Here is a 25,315-nt window from a genome sequence, read left to right as displayed (position 1 = left end):
ATCTGAAAGGCATACTGAATAAAAAAAAATTTAAATATCTTTGTTCATGTAGGTAAACAAGTACACTTATGAATTGTCAAAAGAAGTTAAATTAATTGTAAATTTACATTTACTACCAGTTCGCAAGTCAAGGGCGTATAGCGGGTAAGAAGAACTGGTAAGAAACTTTGAACTGGAATAAATCAATCCCAAGGATTATGGTAGGGGAGCCCACGATGCTAAATGGGGATTTACTCGAGCGTCGTAGAGACCTATTGGGATGCAAAGCTTAGATAATAAGAAGAAAAAAATGTTATATGATATATAACTTTTCATCGGTGGGGGAAGCGGCTATAGATTGTTAAATATGTAAAAAAAAACTGTTGCATGGACATCCTCGAGCGCGTCAGATATTGATAGCATCAATGCCCTACGTATTTTTAATAATGTACGTATGTTAATCTGATCGTTTGCATGATGCGGATGGTTGTATTTAAGGGTTGAAAATGAAAAAAAAAATAAAAATTATCGAGCGCGTCAGATTTTCTAAGGGAGTGTTAAGTGCACCAAAAAAAAGCTCTCATTGACTAATCTGACGATTTCGATGGCACGCAAACCCACGGCCATTTTCATAATTTGCAAAAAAAATGGCAATTTTGAAATACTCAAGCGCGTCAGATTAAGATATATGTGGTTCATCTTTATGTTCTAATCGTACTGTCTCATAATCTGACGATTATCTAGATGGAATCGCCTGATCTGACAAATTTTTTTTAGAAAAACGGGCCATCTCTGCAACTTCCCGCTAATTCCATTCATGGGCGCTTAAAATTGATATTTTGAGCTCGCTGAGTTCAAAGAAATAACATTTCTATGCATTTGAGCTCTCCCAGCTCGAAAGTCTGATAGACGTTTCATAGAACACTATTTTTGGAATTTTCAAACCGCAATAACTTTTGAATGGATCAAGCAATTTTCACGCGGTTGGCGGCATTCGATGCAGTTTTATCATCCTCATAAGTTTTGCAATTTAATTGATCGAACCACAAATTTCGGAGTAATCCCGAAAAAAACACTTTTTCGGGTTTCTTTCGTTCACGATATCTCTCGAACGAATCAACCGCTTTTGACCAGCTTGGTGGCGATCGACGTGGTTTTTCAAGCTCAAAGGCGGATTAGTTTTTGAAGTTGATCGATAAAGAAACCACTTTAAAAAAAAATATTTCTTATTTTTTTAAGATTTTTCAAAATTTCTCAAAATCTATCGGTCCGAATCGGTTCAAATTCACAGGAAATGTAATTTTGAGGGAAATATTTAGAACGCCGTTTAGTAGATTCCGATCGGTTTAAGGAAATGTAGGCATTACGCAGCTGCACGCATTTAACTTTATCGACGAATTTTTGTTATTTCAGCTTGCGGAAATCGTCAGATTATATATTTTTCATTATACTTGAATTATTTCCTTCAAAATAAAAAAAAACTGGCTACGCTCAAGAATGTCGAGATGACGTTATTTTTTACAACTTTGTTGCCCTCCCCTTTTTTTCCGTCACTCTCAAATTGTCAGATTAGTGGAATATACACTTTTTGGGATGTAATTAACTCACCCTACCTTAATCTGACGCGCTCGGGAATTTCTGATGGTCAATTTTTTTTTACTAATCTGATCCTGTCTCCTTCACGGGCGGCATTATACGTATATATGGGCCTCATATTTTGTGGAGGTACTTAACCGGGTACAAGGTATCCCCCTATATATTTATCTGCCGCGCTTTAGTAAATCCCGAAATCCCCTCTTGGGCTCCCCTACCATTAGGATAATTTAAGTTTTCCTCAAATGTATAAAAATTAAAAAGCTTTATTGATTAATTTTCGTTTAACGAGGGCTTTGATTTTTTTTAGATTTTTTTAGTTTATTTTTCTCTTATTTCGCTTGGGAGTTTGTTGTAAAAACGAATACAATTTCTATATAAGGAGTGGTTTATCTTTTGGAGCCTGGTTGGTCGTACACTCAAATTAGTTCCAATTCGCGTATTATACTGGTGAAAGTCACTATTTGTTTTAAAATCGTTTATATTTTTTTGGACATACAACAAGGCTTCAAGAATATATTGACCAGATTGTGTCATTATATTTAATTCCTTAAACTTATTCCGTACCGACTCCCTCGGAGAAACACAACAAATACTTTTTCTGCATTCTGCAGCACAAATATGGATTGAACCTCTGCAGCAGCACCCCACAGTAGAATACCGTAAGACATAACGCTGTGAAAGTAGCTATGATACACAATTTTAGCCGTGTCCTTATCAGTAAACTGTCGGATTTTCTTTACTGCATATGCTGCAGAGCTCAGCCTATTCGAAAGAGTTTCTATGTGTGGGCCCCACTGGAGTTTACTATCTATTGCTATGCCTAGAAAAACAGTTTGAAATTGAAAGTAGATTTTTGGTCATGCTTAATTGTAATGAGTTTATTGAGACGTAGCTGTTTTCAAAAGTAATATTTTCCTAAACGATATGACCAAATATGAATGGCACATAATATATAGATAGAAAATTACATGGCCCACCCAGGATTCGAAGGTACGATCCTCGATGTTTAGGATCCACATGGTCACTTTATTTTTATAACAATAATAAATAAGCCATACAAATGTATTTGTATATAATATATTTATAAACCGAAAGATACATTTCTTGGTTCAAAATCGATAAAAAGGCTTTCTCCTGGTACCAAAAGGAGATGTTTATTTTCGTATTTCACTTCTGAAGGCTTCGGTGCTCCCGGCAGTGGTTTAAACTTGAAATTTAGTATTAAGTGAGACATAGCGTTTCTCACTGATATCTGAGCGAACCTCTTTGCTGAAATATACATTTGATTAGATAATCTATTTTATCGTGTGTTTTACTGAATTTGCACTGATGCGATTTGCTCGTACTTAAAAAGAACAAATATAGTGTTTTAGTAGAAATTAATATTACACCATTTAGTAAAACCTATTCTATCAACGACTCACCTATACAGCTCCTTGGCCCTTCTCCAAATGGCATATAAGTGAATGGCTTCAGGTCTTTCTCATTCTCAGGCAAAAACCTTTCGGGGTTAAAGGTCTCAGGGTCCGGATAAACGTCGCTGTCGTACTGCATTCCAATTCCGTTGACATAAATCGGTGTTCCCGCGGGTATAGTCAGGTTCTCGTCTACCTTATAGTCATTTATTGTCTCTCTGTCAAGCCATCCCAGGGGAGAATACATGCGTAACGCTTCTGGAATTTGAGTAAGCAGATGTCGTATTTTTTTAAGGTGGGCATGAATTTCCTACTTAAAAAACTGGCATTTTCGGAATAAATTGACATAATGGAAACGTGGAGGAAGTAAGTATATTAAGAAGCTTTAATGACTTTAAGTACATACAGTTTTTAAATCAAATCAAAATCATTTATTCAAACTTAGAACGGAAGAAAAGAAATGGTATAGGTATGTTATCTAAAGCTGGCGGCTTCAACACATTTACACTTTGTGCTTGTGTAGTGTCTGTGAATAAGCGCGAGACGTGATGTCAAACTGAAATTCAATCACAAAGACATCATGAAAATACTATCCGTCTCTCTCGGGCTCGGTCAAGCTTATGAGTATAAAAGAGACAGTTATTGTTTTTCTTTTGCTACTGTTTATGTTGATCTTTACTGTTTGATATTATTATTATTTTATACATGTTGATCTTTTTTCAAACATTACCAGGGCAATGTCGTGAAATGGTGCACAATGTTTTTAATTATTTTAAACATGTTAATAAAAATGTTATATTTAATTTGACATCAGATGCGACTGGGGTTTCTAAGAGGAGTATTGAAAGAATAGTTAGTGAAGTGTGTTGAGCTAGATGGAGCTTATGTCGAAAAATGAAAAATTATTTACACAATTACTCTTATACGTTCTTGGTCGGGCTTAGAACTTTTGGATCCACCCTCGTATGCACATAATATTTATATGTATTTGACACATTTTTATTTATTTACAACCTTACTAAAACCAGAGTAGACTAAAATATATAGTTTGGCAAAAAAGTCATATTTTTTAACATACTGTATAGTGAAATTGCATTTGTGTGAGTACTGTGAACGCGCCAGCTTTCGATAACCGACCTATAACAAGCCACTCGTTTAAATAGCCAAGTTTTTTGTTTTACACAATGTTTGTAAGGAGCTACAACCATTACACCATGTTCTACATGACATCTTAAGTAATTAATAGTTAATTAAGAATAATACAATAAATTAAAAACAAAGATTTGTCAGATCAGCAGGAGCCATGAGAGCACGCACTTACATTCTCGTGGGAATAACACGCAATTTTTAATACCTTTAAAAACACAGTTTAAATACTTTAAATCAGCTTGTACAGTGAGGTCCAAAGAACCGTTTTGACTTTTCTTCGCCTCTATTAACTCTTCATACATTTTATCCTGAAAATAAATATTACCAATATTTGATTTTGATGATAACAGTCAGTTATAAAGTTTTTATATTTATATAAATTTTCTAGTTTAAAGTGAAAGCAGAGGGCACAGCTACCCTTTGATCGTTTGTTTTTACCATACCCTATTACGATTATGTAAAAGGATACCTCACAACCTTCTAATTAAATTACTCACTTAATTTTTATAATATACGATTTGTAATCAATAAAACTTTTTTACAAACCATTTATTGAGAATAGTGAACAGGAAAAAATTATTCGGTATTTATTTACAGCTTATGTATGGCCAAATTTAACTAAAAATATTCAGCGTTTTAACATTTAGTTTTGAAACCAAACACAATACGTAAATACATTTTGGTAATTCGTAAATATTGTTAAAAGATTTACCTGTAGGTCTGGTCGGAGTGATAATTCATACAACATGAAACTCATAACAGAACTTGAGGTTTCAAAACCTGCAAATAGAAATGTAACAACCTGGGCCCATATATCGTTATCAGTATACCCTGAAAAAAAAAAACAAATTATGAGTGTCGTTCCCGAACTGTATAATTTTTAGTAAGTCTCATTTTCAGGAAGTCTAATTTTTATGATTTCTATAAGGAAATTAGTAATTGCAACTCAAAAGAGCACGTCTACGTATCACTTCAAGCAAACGTCATTTTTAAAAATCATCATACTAGTGTATTATAAAACAAGCCTAGATAAAAAATAATGTGTGCGTGTACTAGGTGTACACAGTACCTACACACGTAAGAAGTGAAACTTCTTTATAACCTTATTTTTCGAAAAATGATCTACTATATGCAACTTTACAGAAATTGGTTGAATAAAGTTAAATTAGATAAAGTTTAACAAAAGGCTTTAATTATCATAGACATGAATATAAATACAATTATTTCATTTTAACTTATTACTGTACTACTATGTAGTACTAAGATTATTACAGAATTTCATTAATTTTAATAGAATTATTAGTATTAATATCATTGTTATCGTTAATATATTATTATATATTTTTGTTACTAATGGCTTCGAATCTCTTCGGATCAACCGTGGTAGGGACAAGAAAAAGATGGCGCGTAACCGAAAAATGTGACAAATGTGTGTAAATTTTTTTCCAACCCCGATAAAGAAGTTTGACTTCAAAAAGCAACATGGCGCGTAACCTGCTACATAATTTCTCCCATACGTCGATAAAGAAGTTTCACTTCAAAAGATGGCGTGTACCGGAAAAATGTGACGCGTAACGAAAAAATTTTACACTAAATTTTTTTCCAACCCCGATAAAGAAGTTTCACTTCAATAATCTGTGGTCGGGTCAGCGAGGAGATAATTTTTAGAAAGAAAAGAATTAGGGTGAAGTTTTAAATCCGTAAAACATACATACCATGTTTATTTTCTATATCATCGTCCTTAAGCTTAAGTATAGCGTCAAGTAAATCTTTTACCTCCTTTATTCCATTGTCTCTTCTTTGCTTTGATACAGTTTCAAATACTTTCTTCAAGAACTGAGTCGATGATTCAGAAAATACTGGAAGTCTAAAAAATATTTACCTGTTAATTAAATTAAAGAGGGTTTTTTGATTTATTTACAGAAATACATACATTATCCTCCCGTACAGGCAAAAGTTAATTCAAATTTTGGAAATATTTTTATGTGAATACCTATGAAACACCTTCTATAATATTAAACACATAATATTCACAACATCGCAACTGTAAATTCAATCTGGGAACTTATAAATATGTCGATAGTGTTGGAGACTGTGCAAGAGACTGGTTCTGGATCTTGGTATCGTAAACAACTGTTACCTTCGCCGTCGCACATATCCATGTGTACAAAGAAACCGAGTTCTTGGACTATTGTTATTTTTTACTATTTGGTTCTTTATATAAATTGTATTTTTCATAAACATTTATTATATAGAGCGAATGCTTTCAGTCGGTTTGGTAAATCCTACCATTTGATATTATATAAAATGAATATTCACAAGAAGGTACTAACAAGCATCTTCAAAAAATTTTTTCACTTCATATTGCTAGTGTTTCTGGTAAATGCAGTTGTTCAGTTATTGCAATAATTATTTGCAATTACTCAGAGAAACATTTTCTTGAAATTGCTACTTTGTGAAATAGCAATTTCATGTAGTTGTAGCGATAGTTACTTTCAATTATTATTTTCATCTTTATATTATTTAATTTTACCTCAAACGTTCCGCCAATTTCGGAAAGAAAAATATAGTACTCCAACATAGTCCTTTGTACCAGTCCACGGTCATAAGGTTCTTGGCCACAGTTCTGATAGGGTCTTTTCCTGTGAGGGCGGCGCTAGTTTCTACACCAAAAGCAGCGGTTGCAATCACATCACTTGTGTAGTCTGTTAATAATGACTGAAACAACATGTATGTATTTATATTTCAAGTCAAATATTTTACTTAAATTATGTTTAAAACTTGAGGGACTACACTTTTGATAATTAAAAACACAATCAAGTCAATCATGTCTGGTCCAATTATTATAATTATATTAGAGAATTTAAAATAACAGTTTTAGAAGGATACGTTTTTATGGATTATTTTAAAGTTAAAAACTATAACTTGTAAACATCGATTTCAGTTGGGTTGTAATTTTTTGCTCCTAACGTGTGATCTGCCGCAATGTACTCGCTCGCAGATTTTTTTTTTTTTTTTATAAAACAGGGGGCAAACGGGCAGGAGGCTCACCTGATGTTAAGTGATACCGCCGCCCATGGACACTCTCAATGCCAGAGGGCTCGCGAGTGCGTTGCCGGCCTTTCAGGAATCGGTACGCTCTTTGATGCAACGCATTGCGGTGCTTCCTCACGTGAGTTAATTTAATTAAAAAATCTGTGGCTTTAGAATTTTTGACATTTATCAAACATTAAAGGACGCATAGTATGTCCAACTAGTACGAAATTAGTATGAAATATATACGTATTATTGTTTGTGTTATGTTACGTTTAATTTGTTGTTGTATAACTTCGATTTCTACTTGTATTATTGTTTGCTCTCGTATTTAGGGTCATACTTTAAGACATGTTAGTGTTCTGAAGCAAAGTTATCATTCAAACTTTTATTAATTTACCGAGAATGTCACATCTCTTATAACCAATAGAAAAGTAGAAAATGGCGGATTGTTTACAAATTTCAATACATTTCACAAAACTTAATTTTTTTTTAAATACTTAGCCGCATTTCCGGTAGCAAAAATCACTTGGAGGTGTTCCAATCAAGGCGCCCCGAGACTCCTGCATAATCAGTATCATCAGATTCGGGCGACCGATTTTAAGGTCCAACCCATAAAGGTACTATCTCATGCCACCAAGCAAATAAGTATTATAATTATATTTTCTATTGACAGCACCTGGACTAGTAAAACTAGTATAGAGTAGTGAACATACATTACAGTGCTTAAACTTACTTTAAAATAAGTTCTTTTTAGGCTTAATACTAATAAGAGCTAGGTACACACCCTTATTTCCAGTTTGCTTGTATCTTTAGTGTTTTTTATCCTTTGTATTAAATCATTTGCTTTTTGGTCGAAGAGGCCTTGCATTGCCTTCAGCTTTGAAGACGTAAATACGGAAGTCAAACCACGACGCATTGATGACCACATGGGATCCTTAAAAAATATAGAACTTGATTATTTTCTCGAAGAAGGTAGTTAAAAAGCACCTCCTAGACTTCGCCCTAGAAAAGGGAAAGACCACAACCACGTCGCTAGGCGATTCTCTTTGCCAGGGGTAACCCCGGTGCTCTCGCCTAATCTCTAGAAAAAATACGCACAAGGCGTGTATCCGACCGTGCATAGTTTTTGCACGTTGTGCCCCCTCCTATACCCATCGCCCTTCTACGTGAGGAACGTCGATCTCTACCATACCATCCCAACCCGTTGGTGTGTATCAATCATTTCACCTTTCCGACGAAAAAGACCTGAAGGAGGCCCCGACGGATTAACGGATCTGGATGATCCAATCACCATAGCTAATTACAAAATAAAAGCCATGCTGCTCCTTAGGCGATTGCCAAACCCGCGACGGCCCAAGCTGAGATGCGAGTCTCGCAGGAAACATCCTTGTCACCATTGGAATGCTACACTAGTCACTGGAAAACGCACATTAGAGCCGAGCTGCACTCGTCGAACCAATCCTATTCAAGAAAAATATATTTTTTCGAAAATTTCTTTAAATTTATGTTAAATAAATTGAATACATTAGTTTCAGACGTTTGACAGCAATCCCACCTGATGTTAAGAAAGAGATTTTGTGGGAAAATGTAGCATTCCAATGGTGAAAAAAATTTAAACCGATCAAGTAATTTAATATTTACTAGGAAGTGTGTTTTTGTATAGTATAAGTTTTATTTAGTCGTATAATTAAAACGTACATTTGCAGTAAACAAACTATTTTTAAAAGGATCGAAGGAACCCGGTTTCACTAATCTGTTCCTGAAATTGTCGAAGTCCTTGACGAGTATATTTCTTGCTATTTCTGGTGAATTAATTATGAGAGCTGGTCTCCAAAATAACCATATTCCTACGTATGGTTTCTTGAATTGTTTATATGTATCAATCATCCATAGGGCCTGAAAATAATATATAAGTATCTTGAAAAACTTATAAAATTGTTTATTATGCGCATTAATACTTTTAAATTTAGTTACATTAACATATTATACTTTATAATATAAAATATATTAAACTATAATATTTTCTATTATTTATCTTCGTCAAAAATATTCCGTGTTTTGTGTACTACAAATTGTATAAATTTTAAGTAGAATCTATTTATACCGCTAATTATAAATGGTGTAAGTTCTCGGTTCAATTTAGAAAATATATTATATTATTACGTATGACTTAAAGCAAGAAAGACAAAAATTACTCACCGGATTCTTTTGCTGCAAGAATGTGAGACTGCCCATCAGGGGATGAGGTGGCAAGTGAGGCACACCACGCCTTGCCCAATACTCTCTAACATTTCTCCAACGAAGGTATATCCATAATATTAAGGATATTATAACACCACATACGATAATTCCAAACATAGTGTAAAAATAATATGGTGATTTATGTTATTTCTGAAATTTTGATAACTCTCTGATTAAATCAAAAGGATTCAAAACTCAATCTTCCAATATTCTATTTGCCACGTGTATGCTGACCATACGCCTTGCCAAAAACAGTGTAAACAAAGAATATGTCCCCGACGATTATGCAAGTAGCAAAATACTACTAATGAGCCTAAATTAATGTCAGATAAATCTAATCGAAACATATTCATATACGTAGCAACACAATGTACAATTATGAACGTCAGTAGAAAAATTAAATGCTCCTAAATTTTCATTTACCGGCAGTTCAATATTCAAGGGCGCAAACCGAGGCCATGACCTTTCCGACACTGTTTAGTGTTTAAATCGTCAAGTTAGTTTTTGTAAGGAGCAATCATCAAGCTCTTCATCAGATCTTACAGAAAATTAAAATCTATATATATAAAAATGAAACTCGTTTTCCGTTGTCACGACATAACATGAAAACGGCTTGACCGATTTGTCTGATTCTTTTTTTATAATATTCCTTGAAGTACGAGGATGGTTCTTACGGAGAGAAAAATTTAAAAAAAATTGAGTGAAAAAGTCTAAAATCAACACTTTTCTATATTCCCATACAAAATATTCGTAATAATATTTAAAGGCAATTTGAACTTTAATACCATATCATAAAGTTCAAGTGTTAGTGAAGGGGTTCCGGGAAGGTACATTTTTATTTTTTGACATAATGTATTTGTTGTATTATCAACTTTCTTTTTTTTTATCTTACTAGCTAGACCGGTGTCCTGAATAGTTAGTCCCGTTGTTAGGCGGTACGATGTTCGCCAGTACTAGTAATTAAATAAGAAAAACGAACGATTAATCTTAATCTATATAGTAGTTACGGACAGTGACGTATTTGTAACTATTCGATACAATAATAATACCTACTTTAACTTAATTTAAATAAACACAATTTTTATATAGTCCTTAATTACTTACACCAAGATGTTACTCTAGAAAAACAAATTTAAATATACCAGCATTATTTTTATATTTTAGTCGAAAGAAATCAATAATTTAAAAAATCGCAATGAAAAATTCTTACTGCGTAGTTTTAAAAACATTTCTAATTTACTTATTATATTTGCATTATTTTACAAATTATTTTATTCGTAGTTTTTAGCCTAACTGAAAAGATAACAAAAGTTTTATCTTGTTAAGTCGATGAGTTATCAAAGTCGGGGTGGAGCCGATAGTCGAACTATTTTTATATAATTAAACATTTGGATTAGTTATATAATTTCATCGTTTCCGACGTTAGATTTTTGCATGTTTTTATTGACTTTTTACTTCAAACTTGGAACGAAGGCTTTCAAAATAATGTATAATAGCAGTGTGAAAATAATAGACAAATTACACTTTTGCACATTTGTAGGTATATAAAAAAAATAGGATTCATGAAAAAAAAATTGTAAGGGAAGAAAGTGCTTACTTGCCTGTTATAAAGATATTACAGAATCAAATCTGCATATATTCCGGTTTATATTTTTGCTTGATGTGAAATTAACAACGACTAGTCAGTGGCTTAGGCAATCTCTAACTAAAATTTCGGCGTTGCATGAATTTTGTTTCACGTCAATGTGTTGTTTATCAAAATCTACAATGCATAATATAGTCTAATTGTTTATGTATAGTCTAGTCGACAAGTTGAAAATGGAACAAAATAGAGATACTGCTCTTAAAATTATGTGCGATAGCTCATTGGATCCGGAATGACGTCTAGAAAAATGTGCTAAAAGCGTGTATTAGCACATAAAAAATTGCAAAAGTTATAGACAATTAAAGATGAAAAAAAAATGGCATTTAGTTTTTTGCCAATATTTAATAAACTATTAATATTTAAGAATTTCAAATAAAGATTCTGAAAGAAGAGGAAATTTCCAATAAAAAACTCCGAACCCTATACGTTATATATGGTTGTTTTTGTTAATTTTAGAAGTTTTAGAAAAAAAATTAAAAAAGTTGAATATTTGTTTATAACAACTTGGTAAGTTAATAAACAATAGAATTGTTGATTAAAAAAAAAAAATTTCTGTTACTTTATAGAGGACTGTCAATTATGATTTTTAGAAAAAAAAATTTCTTAACTAATTATTTAAACAATAGAAAATTAAAAAAAAAAACGATTATAAACAATTAAAAATTGTTATTAAGGAAAAAAAATTTTTTTAAAAATCATAAAATTTTTAATGTAATAAAGTTGTGTTAAATTTAAAAAAAAAAATATTGATTTAATCAATTTGTTTAAAAAAAATTTATCAACAAATGGCGGGAATTTTTTTTTTTGCAAATCAATAAATATCTTGTATTAATAAAAAAAACGATTATATGATGATTTAGAAAAAAAAAAATTTTTAACAACATTACATGGATTTTTAAGTTTTTGTTTAAGTAAAAAAATTGTTATAAACAAAGTATAAATATGTTTTTAACTTTTATGGCACGATCTTGTTAAGTATGTATGTAAGAAAGGCTCTACGAAGCGAAATATTTTTACGACCATTATTTAAACATTTTTTTTCACTAACTTGTTGAAAAATTAACTTTAAGTAAAATTTTCAACGGGAATAAATTATTTATAGTGTTCAGAACACACCATAATTTTTTCAAGTTTAAAAAAAAAAAGTGCCGTAGTCGCTTTTGACGCCACGCGCGAATCCTAAAAATGTCACACGCAGACCTATTTTCAGCGTTAAATTAAAATTATAAATAATGTAGATAGAGTTAAAAGACCGGCAAGCAAGAGTGCCCTTTGGCAATGTGATTGTCTATGCGCGGCGCTTTTACTTAACATCAGGTGAGCCTCTTGTCCGTTTGGTGGTTTGTTATATTAAAAAAAAATGCATTCAGCTAATAAAATGCAACACAACGTTTATTGACGGTATAAAGATCACCGAGTCAACTACTTCGTATTATTTACTACTTATTTTAAATTTTGTTTATTTAGGAACACTATAATATGTTGAGGATGGATAATAAAAATATAGGGACGGCCGGCAATGTCCGTGTATTTGACATTATTGGAGTGGCGGTGCACCCGAATGCATAGTTCGAAAGAATTAGATATAAAGCGTAGTGATTAAAGTTACCCACCGTCTAAAAATGTGCCGCTATGGGGTTTTGTGAGAATTGTAATGTACTGAGAATGTTAAAATAAATAAATATAATATTTTAATTTGCAGATAACTCATGTTTGTTGTTAAGTTTGATAAATGTCCAAACCCTTAATAGTATTGTTTGTTTACACAAAGTAATTGTCAAGTATTATTAATGACCTTCTCCGCGATAGTAATAGGGCAGTACATTCGCAAGAATTAGATATAAAGCGTAGTGATTAAAGTTACCCACCGTCTAAAAATGTGCCGCTATGGGGTTTTGTGAGAATTGTAATGTACTGAGAATGTTAAAATAAATAAATATAATATTTTAATTTGCAGATAACTCATGTTTGTTGTTTAGTTTGATAAATGTCCAAACCCTTAATAGTATTGTTTATTTACACAAAGTAATTGTCAAGTATTATTAATGACCTTCTCCGCGATAGTAATAGGGCAGTACATTCGCAAGAATTAGATATAAAGCGTAGTGATTAAAGTTACCCACCATCTAAAAATGTGCCGCTATGGGGTTTTGTGAGAGGAATTTTTATAATTGTTTAGCACGGTATCTTATTTATGTACGTAAAAGAAGTTATATTTAATACCTGTACATCATGATGAAAAGCTAATTCATATGATATATATAATACCAGAGGCTCTTTTATCTCTGCCTTTTAATAAATTTAAGAAATATATTAAAGAAAAGCTGTGTAAAAGGCTTACTATAAAGTTAACGATTATCCAGTTGATAAAAGAGTCTGGGACTAGTGCTAGACAGGCTACTTCTTATTAATTTGCGATATTTGTTTTAAAATAAGTGTTATTTGATGATTTGCTATTTTAAAAGAGTAGAGTTTTTACGCCGGCTTTTTTCTCTCGGCCTACACCCTCTTTCTTCTTTGCCGATGAGTAGGGATGCCTACAAATTCAAATTTAATGACGTGGAATAAGTGATACCTGTGTCTTATATTCCTTAATAGGCATATTTTTTATTATTTTTATGTTGCAAAGCTTAATATTATTCCCGACGGTACCAAAGCTTCCAAACGAGAGCTGCTTGAGCTATAACTATTTGATCAGATATTTAAAAAAGTTATGTAAAATATGTGTTTCAAGTATTTTAGCATCCTTGCTCTAATTGTTGTTTCACCGCAAACGGAAGCCAGCCTTGCGATTCTGTAACTCACTTTTCGAACTCACACAGCGGTTTTCGCATCGGCGGTCGCGCTCAAATCAGTCGTGAGTTCGAAAAGTGAGTTACAGAATCGCAGGGCAGGACATCGCATATACACCCTGTGCTAATTCGATCACTAAGTGGTTAGAGGTTAGACGCAAACAGCATTTGTAGTGTTTATGTAGTAAACATACAATTAAAAAAACCAATAATCTGGTTTTTAGGATAGGGAAGAACGTGACCCGTTCCCCCTTCTGATTCTGACATAATTTTTGCCGGTTTTCTCACAATATTTTCCTTCACCGAGCGAGTGTTAAATGCGCATTTCTACATACAGAAAGTCCATTTATGTATAGCCTGGGTTTGAACCTACGACCTCAGAGATGAGAGACGCACGCTGAATCCACTAGGCCAACACTGCTCTTAAAAAATCAAAATATAACTATTTTTGTAATTTATTTGTGTAAAATATTTCATACTACTCTATAGTACGAATGATATTGGACAACTGCTTTTTAAGATTTATGGTCAAAATGGTGAAATGAATAACTATGAACGAAACATTTCTATCTAAACATCACTTGAAATCTTGTTGTACCAAATTTGTTGAAATTCTCAGTCTAAGCTATCTTGGCACCCAACACGCTGACATTTTTATCATAGCCAAATAGTTGTCTATAATATTAAGGCTATTTCCTTATACAAACAAAACAAACAAAACAAACTAAACAAACTTATTATATAGTTATCATTTAATTATTTTCGCTTTATCAAATTGTTATCAGAGATTACTAAAGATTCGTATAAAAATATTATTATGAATTGTTGTCTGAAAGTCAGCTTTTCTTGGTATTAGAAGAAATTTTGCCGTATATAAGCTGCATAAATTTATAAATATAGGTGAGGATGAAAGGAGCTACCGAGTGTTATACTTGTTCGTTATTATGTTGAAAGTTTTCTGTATTCTGTTTCATAACTTTGAGGTGTTTATATCTCAAAGGCATACTGAATAATATGGAAATTTAAAGTAGATATATTTTACTACACGATACGACCAAATATGAATGGCACACATAGATAGAAAATTACAATTACAGGATTCTAAGGTACGATCCTCGGGGTTTAGGATCCACATGGACTTTATTTTTATTACAATAATAAATAAGCCGTACAAATGTGTTTGTATATAATATATTTAAAAACTGACAGATACATTTCTTGGTTCAAAATCAATAAAAAGGCTTTCTCCAGGTACCAAAAAGAGATGTTTATTTTCGTATTTCACTTCTGAAGGCTTCGGTGCTCCCGGCAGTGGTTTAAACTTGAAATTTAGTACTAAGTATGACATAGCGTTTCTCACTGATATCTGAGCGAACCTCTTTGCTGAAATATACATTTGATTAGATAATCTATTTTATCGTGCGTTTTACAGAATATGCACTGATGCGATTTGCTCGTACTTAAAAAAAACAAATATAGTGTTTTAGTAGAAATTAATATTACACCATTTAGTAGAACCTATTCTATCAACGACTCACCTATACAGCTCCTTGGCCCCTCTCCAAATGGCATATAAGTGAATGGCTTCAGGTCTTTCTCATTCTCGGGCAAAAACCTTTCGGGGTTAAAGGTCTCAGGGTCCGGATAAACGTCGCTGTCGTACTGCATTCCAATTCCGTTGACATAAATCGGTGTTCCCGCGGGTATAGTCAGGTTCTCGTCTACCTTATAGTCATTTAATGTCTCTCTGTCAAGCCATCCCAGGGGAGGATACATGCGTAACGCTTCTGGAATTTGAGTAAGCAGATGTCGTTATTATTTAAGCCGGACCTGAATTTCCCACTTCAAAAACCGACATTTTCAACCCAGAAATTGACATAATGGAAACGTAGAGGAACTGTATTTAGAATTTTTAATGTCTTTAATTATAAGAGTTTTTAAATCAAATCAAAATCATTTATTCATATAGGTTCACTATCAACGTCAAAAAATAAATATATATTAAATGTTTCTAATTTTATATTAACTGCCAGTTCTCAAATCAAGGGTGAGAAAGGCGGGCTTCTCAAAGAAGAACTGGCAATAAACTTTCCGCCACTCGTTTTAATCGCCAAGTTTTTTGTTTTACACGATGTTTGTAAGGAGCTGCAACCATTACACTATGTTCCACATGACATCTTAAGTAATTAAAAGTTGATAAAATAAATTAAAAACAAAGATTTGTCCTCTATCGAGGCATGGTGAAATGGGAGCACGCACTTACATTCTCGTGGGAACAACACGCAATTTTTAATACCTTTAAAAACACAGTTTAAATACTTTAAATCAGCTTGTATAGTGAGGTCCAAGGGACCGTTTTGACTTTTTTTCGCCTCTATTAACTCTTCATACATTTTCTCCTGAAAATAAATAATACCAATATTTGTTTTTGATGATAACAGTCAGTTATAACCTTTTTTATATTTATATAAATTTTCTAGTATGAAGTGACCTATACCGTGTATTTTGTACGTGCGTATTTTACTGTGGTCTTTTACGTTTTTGTAAGAGATAGATGCCTCACAACCTTACTATTCTTTTACCCTCTCAATTTTTATAATATACGATTTTATTAAAAAAAATTTTTTTACCAACCATGTATCGAGAATAACTAACAGGAAATTTTTTTTATTTATTTACAGCTTGGCCAAATTTAAGTAAAACGAAATACGTAAATACATTTTGGTAATTCGTAAATATTGTTAAAAGATTTACCTGTAGGTCTGGTCGAAATGATAATTCATACAACATGAAACTCAAAACAGAACTTGAGGTTTCAAAACCTGCAAATAGAAATGTAACAGCCTGGGCCCAAATATCGTTATCAGTATACCCTGGAAAAAAAATACAAATTATGAGTGTCGTTCCCGAACTGTACATAGGCTGCACTAAAAGTATCTGGAATGGAATAATACCACTGTTCCTGTCATATTAAAATATTTTTATTTGAAAACTCCTTATTTTAAGCCGAATACCATTTATTTTTTTTTAAAAAAAGATTCTCGGTCTTTTCACAAAGTTTTGTCAAACTTGTTTAGTCGTTGAGAAAATGGAATTGACTCGAGAAAATTCAAGAGCGATGATTTATTATAACTTTCGAAGTGGTTTATCACAAAAACAGTGTGTTGACCGGATGATTTCTGCATTTGGTGATGAAGCCCCATCCAAAACCACAATTTATCGCTGGTTTGCTGAATTTCAACGTGGACGTGTCAAGCTCAGTGATGATCCCCGTCAAGGTCGCCCAAAAACTGCAGTCACCCAAGAAAACGTTGATGCTGTGCGTAAGCTGATTGAGGAAGATCGACATGTGACATACCGCGAAATTCAGGCAACTTTAGTCATTGGCATGAGTCAAATACAAATAATCTTGCATGAACAATTAGGTGTAAAAAAGTTGTTTTCCCGATGGATACCGCATTCGCTCTGTGAAGAGCAAAAAGCGGGTCGCGTTACTTGGTGCGTCAGAACTCTCGAAAGATTCCACGCAAGATCCACAAATGCTGTATACAACATCGTATCAGGTGACGAATCCTGGATATACGCGTACGAACCCGAAACAAAAAAACAGTCACGAGTTTGGGTGTTCGAAAATGAGTTAAAGCCAACGAAAATTGTTCGTTCACGGAGTGTTGCAAAAACAAATGGTGGCCACGTTTGTCTCCAAAACCGGCCATGTTGCGACTATTCCTCTTGAGAGACAAAGAACGGTTAATGCAGAATGGTATGCTAGCATTTCTTTGCCACAGGTCGTTTCTGAACTCCGTAAAGAGAACTGCAACCGCCGCATCATCCTCCATCACGACAATGCGAGTCCTCACACCACGCACAGAACAAAAGAGTTTTTAGTTCAAGAAAACATAGAATTATAAGACCATCCGCCGTACAGCCCCGACCTAAGCCCTAATGATTTCTATACTTTCCCTAAAATAAAGAATAAATTGCGTGATCAGATATTTTCATCACCTGAAGAAGCTGTGGATGCCTACAAAACGGCCATTTTGGAGATCCCAACTTCCGAATGGAATGGTTGCTTCAATGATTGGTTCCATCGTATGAAAAATGTGTCAAATTTCGCGGAGAACACTTCGAAAAGCAATAAATACATTTTTAAATAGTAATGTTGTGTCACTTCCTTGTTTCTCGAAATTTTCAGTGCCGCCCTCGTATAATCAGATTTTTATGATTTCTATGAGAAAATAAGCAATTGCAACTCAAAAGAGTACGTCTACGTATGAGGCAAACATCATTTTTAAAAATGATCTTACTAGTGTATTATAGGTAATATCTTTTACGTACATGGCAAGCCTAAATAAAATAATTTGTGGTCGGGTCAGCGTGGAGATTATTTTTAGAAAGGAAAGAATTAGGGAGAAGTTTCCTCCTCCCTCCTTCATCCTTAAAAAAAACATACCTTGTTTATTTTCCAAATCGTCGTCCTTAAGCTTAAGTATAGCGTCAAGTAAATCTTTTACCTCCTTTATTCCATTGTCTCTTCTTTGCTTTGATACAGTTTCAAATACTTTCTTAAAGAACTGTGTCGATGATTCAGAAAATATTGGAAATCTAAAAAATATTTACCTGTTTATTAAATTAAAGAGGGTTTATTGATTTATTTACAGAAATACATCCTCACTTACGGGCTTAAATCAGTTAATTCAAATTTTGAAAATCGTTTAATATCGTTGAGCGTTATTATTTTTATGTTAATACATATGAAACACCTTCTATAATATTAAACACATAATATTCACAATATCGCAACTGTAAATTTACTCTGCGAACTTATAAATATGTCGATAGTGTCGGAGACAGCAATCCTTAGTTGCAACGACTTTGACAACGGGGATATGTGCAAGAGACTGGTTCTAGAGACAAAGAAACCGAGTTTTTGGACCATTGTTTTTTTTTTTTACTATTTGGTTCTTTATATAAATTGTATTTTCCATAAACATTTATTATATAGAGCGAATGCTTTCAGTCGGTTTTGTAAATCCCACCATTTGATATCATATAAAATGAATATTCACAATAAGGTACTAACAAAAGCATTTCCAACTATTTTTTACTTCATATTGTTAGTGTTTGAGGTAAATGCAGTTGTTCAGTTATTGCAATAATTATTTGCCATTACTCAGAGAAATATTTGCAACTTTTTCTTACTTGATATTGTTACTCTGTGAAATGAATGTAGTTGTAGCGATAGTTACTTTCAATTATTTTAAAAATGGAATGCAATCATTCAGTTTTGTAACTTCTAGCGTTTACTATTATATTATATAAAAGTAATTATCATAAGGTACTAAGACAAGCATTTCCAAATTTATTTTACTTAAATAAAACACTATTTTGACCGGATTGAAGTTATGTATACTTTTTGACATTCAACATCTTTTGTCTTCAGTCACCGTGACCACGCACGCTGTAAAACACGCGAAACGTCGGATAAATTTAAAATTATGTTAAATAGTTGTAAATTTATAATAATACATAACTTCAATCCGGTCAAAATAGTGTTTTATTTAAATGAGTAAAAGTTATGTCAATCAAAGACAATACTTTATCTTACTTTATATTCGTGTCGTTCGTGTTTTAGGTAAATGCAGGTGTTGCAATAAGTACTTTCACTTATTATATAAAAGGAATGCATTGCTTATGATATACCTACCTAATTATAATTTATTGTATACGTGCCAATTCAGGGTGTGGACGTTCCGAGTGAAGCGTGGCTAGCGGCGAGCCTAGTTGTGAACACTGAACGTGCCATCACTGCTGGGAGCGGGCTCCCCACTATGTATCTTTGTTTTACCCCATCATGCGGTGCTCTGATAGGATTGACTATATTTCCCCAGCTACGACGAGGCTCGCCACCAGTCACGTCACGTTTCACGAAGGGAAAGGATGGGGGAAAGGATAAGAAAACAGGCGAGGAATCAGTGAAAGTGGAAGGGAAGAGAGTTCACAAAGCACGGCTTATTCTGATAGTAGATAAGTTCGTGTATTTAAGAAGTATGATTACCCCGGATGGAAAGTTTGAAGATAATATAGAAAGACGAGTTAATACTGGAAATAGAGTAAAAGAGCGTTGCGTTGCTTTATGTGCAGCGACCGTGGATGGTGAGTTATAGTTAAAGTGAGAGGACATTTTTTTTACCTGAAGCATTCCGTCAATTTCGGAAAGAAAAATATAGTACTCCAACATAATCCTTTGTACCAGTCGAAGGTCATTAGGGTATTTGTCACAGTTCTGATAGGGTCTTCTCCTGTGCGGGTGGCGGTAGTTTCTACACCAAAAGCAGCGGTTGCAATCAAATCTGTTGTGTAATCTGTTAATAATGACTGAAACAACATATTGTATGTATTTATATTTCAAGTCAAACATTTTACTTAAATTATCAATGAAACTAAAGGGTCTACATTCTAATCATTATTGATAATCAAAACCTTAATCTTCATAATATGTGTTAAGTATCATTATTGTATATTTATCTGCAAGAATCGTTTGTGACACTTCAATATGTGTGCTACTTGTGGTGACTGGTCGGACTTTAATTCGCCTCCTATTTCCCATGCCTAATCAAATCAAGGACAAATCTTTGTTTTTAATATTTCTATTATTAATTAACTATTAATTATTTAAGATGTCATGTGGAACATGGTGTAATGTTTGCAGCTCCTTACAAAAATAGTGTAAAACAAAAAACTTGGCGATTAAAAAGAGTGGCAGAGAGTTTATTGCCAGTTCATCTCGTCCGTTCTACGCCCTTGAGAACTGGCAGTAAATATAAAATTAGAAGCATCTAGCATTTAATATGTATTTATTTACTGACCTTCATAAGTGTACATTGTGTTACCTTAGTTAAAGAAGTTGAAAATACTAGTAAATACGATTCTACAGCACAAGATTAATAATGATGACAAAGACATTTAAAAATCATAAAAATCAATATCCATATTATTTTTTAACGGTCTAATAGAACCATGTACGATCCAATTTCTATATTTATACTAGAGAAATAAATAAAAAAAATATTAAAATAAAAGTTAAATGAAGACACGTTTTTATGGACAATTTCAAAGTTAAAAATTGTAACTTGTAAACATCGATTACAGTTGGGTTGTAATTTTTTGCTCCTAACGTGTGATTTGCCGCAATGTACTCGATCGCAGATACAACGCATTGCGTGAGTTAATTTAATTAAAAATCCGTGGCTTTAGAATTTTTGACATTTATCAAACATTAATGGACGCGTATGTCCAACTTTTTGTTTACGAAATTAGTATGAAATATATTGTTTGTGTTATGTTACGTTGAACTTGTTGTTGTATAACTTCGATTTCTACTTGAATTATAGTTTGCTCTTTAAGACATGTTAGTGTTCTAAAACAAAGTTCTCATTTAAACTTTAATTTTTGTAGTTTCTAAAATATAGAATTTAGTCGAGCAAGTGTCTTATGTCGCAACTCGATTGCAGAATTTATGACTATGAAATATTAAACATTTTTTTTAAATATCATTTCAGGACCATACACAAAAAGAACGACTACGACATTGAATAGTGGGTACTAAATATTTCTTTAAAAATCTTATTTTTTAAAAAGTATCCTTTTATCCAAAAAATATCCTTTATACATAAATGTGCTTATGTCATGCGTCCTTGCAAATAAGTATTGTAATAAACTTTATAAATAAGACTGTCAGTAAGAAGTCGTAGATATTATTTTGTTATTAGTGCGGACACTGTATGTATAACTACGTAGACTATACAATTTTTTTTTAATAAGTCATTAGCTTAAACGAAGTAATTTTCTATTGAGATTGGTTTTTTTAATGATATTTTGCTACAATTGTATGCCCTAAAACAGCTCCTGGACTAGTAAAACTAGTATATTGTAGTGAACATACATTAGAATGCTTAAACTTACTTTAAAATAAGTTCTTTTTAGGCTTAATACTAATAAGAGCAAAATACACACCCTTATCTCCAGTTTGCTTGTGTCTTTAGTGTTTTTTATTCTTTGTATTAAATCATTTGCTTTTTGGTCGAAGAGGCCCTGCATTGACTTCAGCTTTGAAGACGTAAATACCGATGTCAAACCACGACGCATTGATGACCACATGGGATCCTTGAAAAATATAGAAATTGATTATTTTCTCGAAGAAGGTAGTCAAAAAGCGCCTCCTAGACTTCGCCCTAGAAAAGGGGCACTCTAGACCGCAACCACGTCGCTAGGCGAATGGTTTCAGAAATGGGGCTTCCAAATAAATCCCGTTGCAGTTCTCTTTGCCAGTGGTAGCCCCGGTGCTCTCTTTTAATCTCGGGAAAAAATTCGCCTTAAAAAAAGAGTTTTACCCTTTATGGGTCTATCAAATATCCAGGAGTCACGCTCGATAGCGGCATGTACTTCCGTAAGCCGGCAGTCGCAGGAAGGCCTCTCTTGTCCTCGCTCGCCTCTATTTCCTCCTGAATAAAATGAGTCACATGTCCCTTAGTCATTAGGTGACATTGTACAAGGCCTGTATCCGACCGTGCATACGACGCTAGCGCAGTCTTTGCGGATTGTGCCCCCTCCTATATCCACGGGCTATAGGCTCTTCAGTCGACCGTTGCGCCCTTCTACGTGAGGAACGTCGATCTCCACCACGACCTGAAGCTTCCTACTCACTCAATGGATGAGTTGGCGTACACACGTCACCTCGACAAGGCATCATCCCAACCCGTTGGTGTGTATCAATTATTACACCTTTCTGACGAAAGGCCTGAAGGAGGCCGTGACGGACTAACGGATCTGGATGATCCAATCACCATAGCGAATGACAAAATAAATGCCGCAAAAAAAATCAGATTAAGGATACAACCGCTTTCACTCAGGACGCCGTGGACCTTTACTTCGTACTTCGCTCACTCTAGTGAGCTTCCGTCCTGCCCTTTAGGCGATTGGCCCAAGCTGAGGTGTGAGACTCGCAGGAGACCCCCTTGCACTAGGCGCTGGAAAACGCCCATTACAGTCGAGCGGCACTCGCCAAAACAATCTCATTAAAAAAAAATATTTTCTCGAAAATGTCAATTTCGACAGTTTTGCTATGTTAAATAAATTGGATAAGAGATTTTGAAATCTATCCAATAGTAAAAAAATTTGAACCAATCATGTGATTTAATAGTTATTTAGTAAGTGTATTTTTTAATAGTATAAGTTTAATTAAAATGGTAAATACTTACATTTGCAGTAAACAAACTATTTTTAAAAGGATCGAAAGAACCCGGTTTCATGAATCTGTTCCTGAAATTGTCGAAGTCCTTGATGAGTATATTTCTTGCTATTTCTGGTGAATTGATTATGAGAGCTGGTCTCCAGAATAACCATATTCCTACGTATGGTTTCTTGAATTGTTTATATGTATCAATCATCCATAGGGCCTGAAAATAATATATAAGTATCTTGAAAAACTTCTAAAATTGTTTATTATGCGCATTAATACTTTGAAACGTATTTACATTAAAATATACTTTATAATATAAAATATATTAAACTATAATATTTTCTATTAATTATCTTCGCCAAAGTTATTCCGTGTTTTGTAGTACTTATATAAATTGTATGTAGATCTATTCATACCGCTAATTATAAATGGTGTAAATAACAAAAACAAAAGGAATATTGTTAAATTATCATGTTCTCGGTTCAACTTAGAAAACATTTTGATTTATAAATACAAGATTTACATTATCTTTATTACTTAAAGCATGAAAAAGACAAAAATTACTCACCGGATTCTTTTGCTGCAAGAATGTAAGACTGCCCATCAGGGGATGAGGTGGTAAGTGAGGCACACCACGCCTTGCCCAATACTCTCTAACATTTCTCCAACGAAGGTATATCCATGATATTAAGGATACCAAAACACCACACACGATAATTCCAAACATAATGTACAAATAATATGTGATTTATGTTATATCTGAAATTTTGATAACTCTCTGATTAAATCAAAAAGTAGCAAAATACTACAAATGATAAATAAATGTCAGATAAATCCAATCGAAATTTATTCATATACGTTGAAACACAATGTACAATTATGAACGTCAGTAGAAAAATTAAAAGCTCGTCAATTTTCGTTTACCGGCAGATCATTGGAATTCAAGGCCACAAACCGAACGAGATGAACCGAATGACCTTTCCGACACTGTATAAATCGTCAAGTTATTTTTGTAACAAAATCTTTTTAAGGAGCTGCAACCATCAAGCTTTTCATCACATCTTACAGAAACTTAAAATTATAATAATTAAATAAGAAAAACAAACGATTACTCTTTAGTATATGGTAGTAACGGACATTGGTAGGTATATTCGATATAATTAGATTCATTTAAAACTTTTATTTAATTTAAATAAGCACAATTTTATGTAGTCCTTAATTACTTACACCAAGAAGTTGACTTTAGAATAACAAATTTAAATATACCAGCAGTTTTATATTTTAGTGGAAAGAAATCAATAATTTAAAAAATCTAAACGGAAACTAGTTTATGCGTAGTTCTGAAAACATTTTTCATGTTCTTATTGTTCATTATTTTACAAATTTTATTCGTAATTGTTACTATAAATTTTTAGTATAAGCCTAACTTAAAAGATAACAAAAGTTTTATCTTGTTAAGTCGATTAAGAGTTATCAAAGTCGGGGTGGAGCCGATAGTCGAATAATTTTTATATAATTAAACATTTGGATTAGTTATATAACTTCATCGTTTCCGACGTTAGATTTTTGCGTGTTTTTATTTACTTTTTACTTCAAACTTGGAACGAAGGCTTTCAAAATAATTTATATTAACTGTGTGAAAATTAAAAACAAATTTAACACTTTTGCACATTTGTAGGTATATAAAAAATAGGATTCATGAAAAAAAAGTTTGTAAGGGAAGAAAGAGCATACTTGCCTGTTACAAAGATATTACAGAATCAAATCTGCATATATTCCGGTTTATATTTTTGCTTGATGTGAAATTAACAACGACTAGTCAGTGGCTTAAGCAATCTCTGACTAAAATTTTGGCATTACATGAATCTTGTTGCACGTCTGGTCTTTGTATGAAACAGCTTTCACGATAAGAATTGGCATATATGTTATCATTCACTTTCACGTCAATGTAGTTTATGTGTTGTTTATCAAAATGATAAATTGCAAACCTTTGTGTTAGTGCACCGTATCTACAATTCATATAGTCTAATTGTTTATGTATGACAGTATGTATTTTGCCTAACTAGCTGCGCTTGAAGGATTTTCGATTCCATCCGACTTCAGGTCCTTCTAGAGCGTACTAATTCTTAAAAGGCCGGCAAGTAAGGGTGCCCTTTGGCAATGTGATTGTCTATGGGCGGCGAGGTGAGCGTCTTGTCCGTTTAGAGGTTTGTTATAAATA

At 33.1% G+C, this 25,315-nt stretch overlaps 2 protein-coding genes across 5 annotated transcripts; both read right to left on the bottom strand.

The window, feature by feature from the left end:
* Nucleotides 1-2,636: 2,636 nt before the first annotated feature.
* Nucleotides 2,637-11,140, bottom strand: LOC125053414 (cytochrome P450 6k1-like). 3 transcript variants are annotated; one of them, XM_047654775.1, is made up of 10 exons: nucleotides 11,014-11,140; nucleotides 9,375-9,566; nucleotides 8,874-9,071; nucleotides 7,960-8,109; nucleotides 6,673-6,857; nucleotides 5,855-6,006; nucleotides 4,852-4,970; nucleotides 4,345-4,447; nucleotides 3,000-3,248; nucleotides 2,637-2,844 (listed from the first exon to the last, which is right to left on the bottom strand). In XM_047654775.1, the coding sequence occupies exons 2-10, from the start codon at nucleotides 9,531-9,533 to the stop codon at nucleotides 2,657-2,659; spliced, it is 1,503 nt and encodes a 500-aa protein (XP_047510731.1). In that variant the 5' UTR covers nucleotides 9,534-9,566; nucleotides 11,014-11,140; the 3' UTR covers nucleotides 2,637-2,656. The 3 variants fall into 3 exon arrangements, with proteins under 3 accessions (XP_047510731.1, XP_047510730.1, XP_047510732.1); XM_047654774.1 differs by having other exon boundaries at nucleotides 11,018-11,131; XM_047654776.1 differs by having other exon boundaries at nucleotides 11,036-11,114.
* A 3,888-nt stretch (nucleotides 11,141-15,028) lies between these two features.
* LOC125053413 (cytochrome P450 6k1-like) lies at nucleotides 15,029-25,007 on the bottom strand. 2 transcript variants are annotated; one of them, XM_047654773.1, is made up of 10 exons: nucleotides 24,829-25,007; nucleotides 23,663-23,853; nucleotides 23,114-23,311; nucleotides 21,870-22,019; nucleotides 20,047-20,231; nucleotides 18,307-18,458; nucleotides 16,608-16,726; nucleotides 16,150-16,252; nucleotides 15,392-15,640; nucleotides 15,029-15,236 (listed from the first exon to the last, which is right to left on the bottom strand). In XM_047654773.1, the coding sequence occupies exons 2-10, from the start codon at nucleotides 23,819-23,821 to the stop codon at nucleotides 15,049-15,051; spliced, it is 1,503 nt and encodes a 500-aa protein (XP_047510729.1). In that variant the 5' UTR covers nucleotides 23,822-23,853; nucleotides 24,829-25,007; the 3' UTR covers nucleotides 15,029-15,048. The 2 variants fall into 2 exon arrangements, with proteins under 2 accessions (XP_047510729.1, XP_047510728.1); XM_047654772.1 differs by having other exon boundaries at nucleotides 24,833-25,007.
* Between the last annotated feature and the right edge of the window lie 308 nt (nucleotides 25,008-25,315).

This window comes from Pieris napi, chromosome 10, assembly GCF_905475465.1.
Source record: "Pieris napi chromosome 10, ilPieNapi1.2, whole genome shotgun sequence".
In the NCBI taxonomy this organism is placed as follows: Eukaryota; Metazoa; Arthropoda; class Insecta; order Lepidoptera; family Pieridae; genus Pieris; species Pieris napi.
Note: the sequence above shows the minus strand (reverse complement) of the source record. Positions and strands in the feature narration are given on the sequence as shown.

Excerpts from the sequence above, each read along its gene's own strand:
- LOC125053414 (XM_047654775.1), bottom strand. The coding sequence starts at position 9,533 with ATGTTTGGAATTATCGTATGTGGTGTTATAATATCCTTAATATTATGG. Across the intron at positions 8,110-8,873 it reads ATAGTTTGTTTACTGCAAAT|GATCCCATGTGGTCATCAAT; the intron begins GTACGTTTTAAT and ends ATATTTTTTAAG. Across the intron at positions 6,007-6,672 it reads AAATTGGCGGAACGTTTGAG|ACTTCCAGTATTTTCTGAAT; the intron begins GTAAAATTAAAT and ends AATATTTTTTAG.
- LOC125053413 (XM_047654773.1), bottom strand. The coding sequence starts at position 23,821 with ATGTTTGGAATTATCGTGTGTGGTGTTTTGGTATCCTTAATATCATGG. Across the intron at positions 16,727-18,306 it reads CGATTTGGAAAATAAACAAG|GGTATACTGATAACGATATT; the intron begins GTATGTTTTTTT and ends TTTTTTTTCCAG. Across the intron at positions 16,253-16,607 it reads CATTTCGACCAGACCTACAG|GAGAAAATGTATGAAGAGTT; the intron begins GTAAATCTTTTA and ends ATTTATTTTCAG.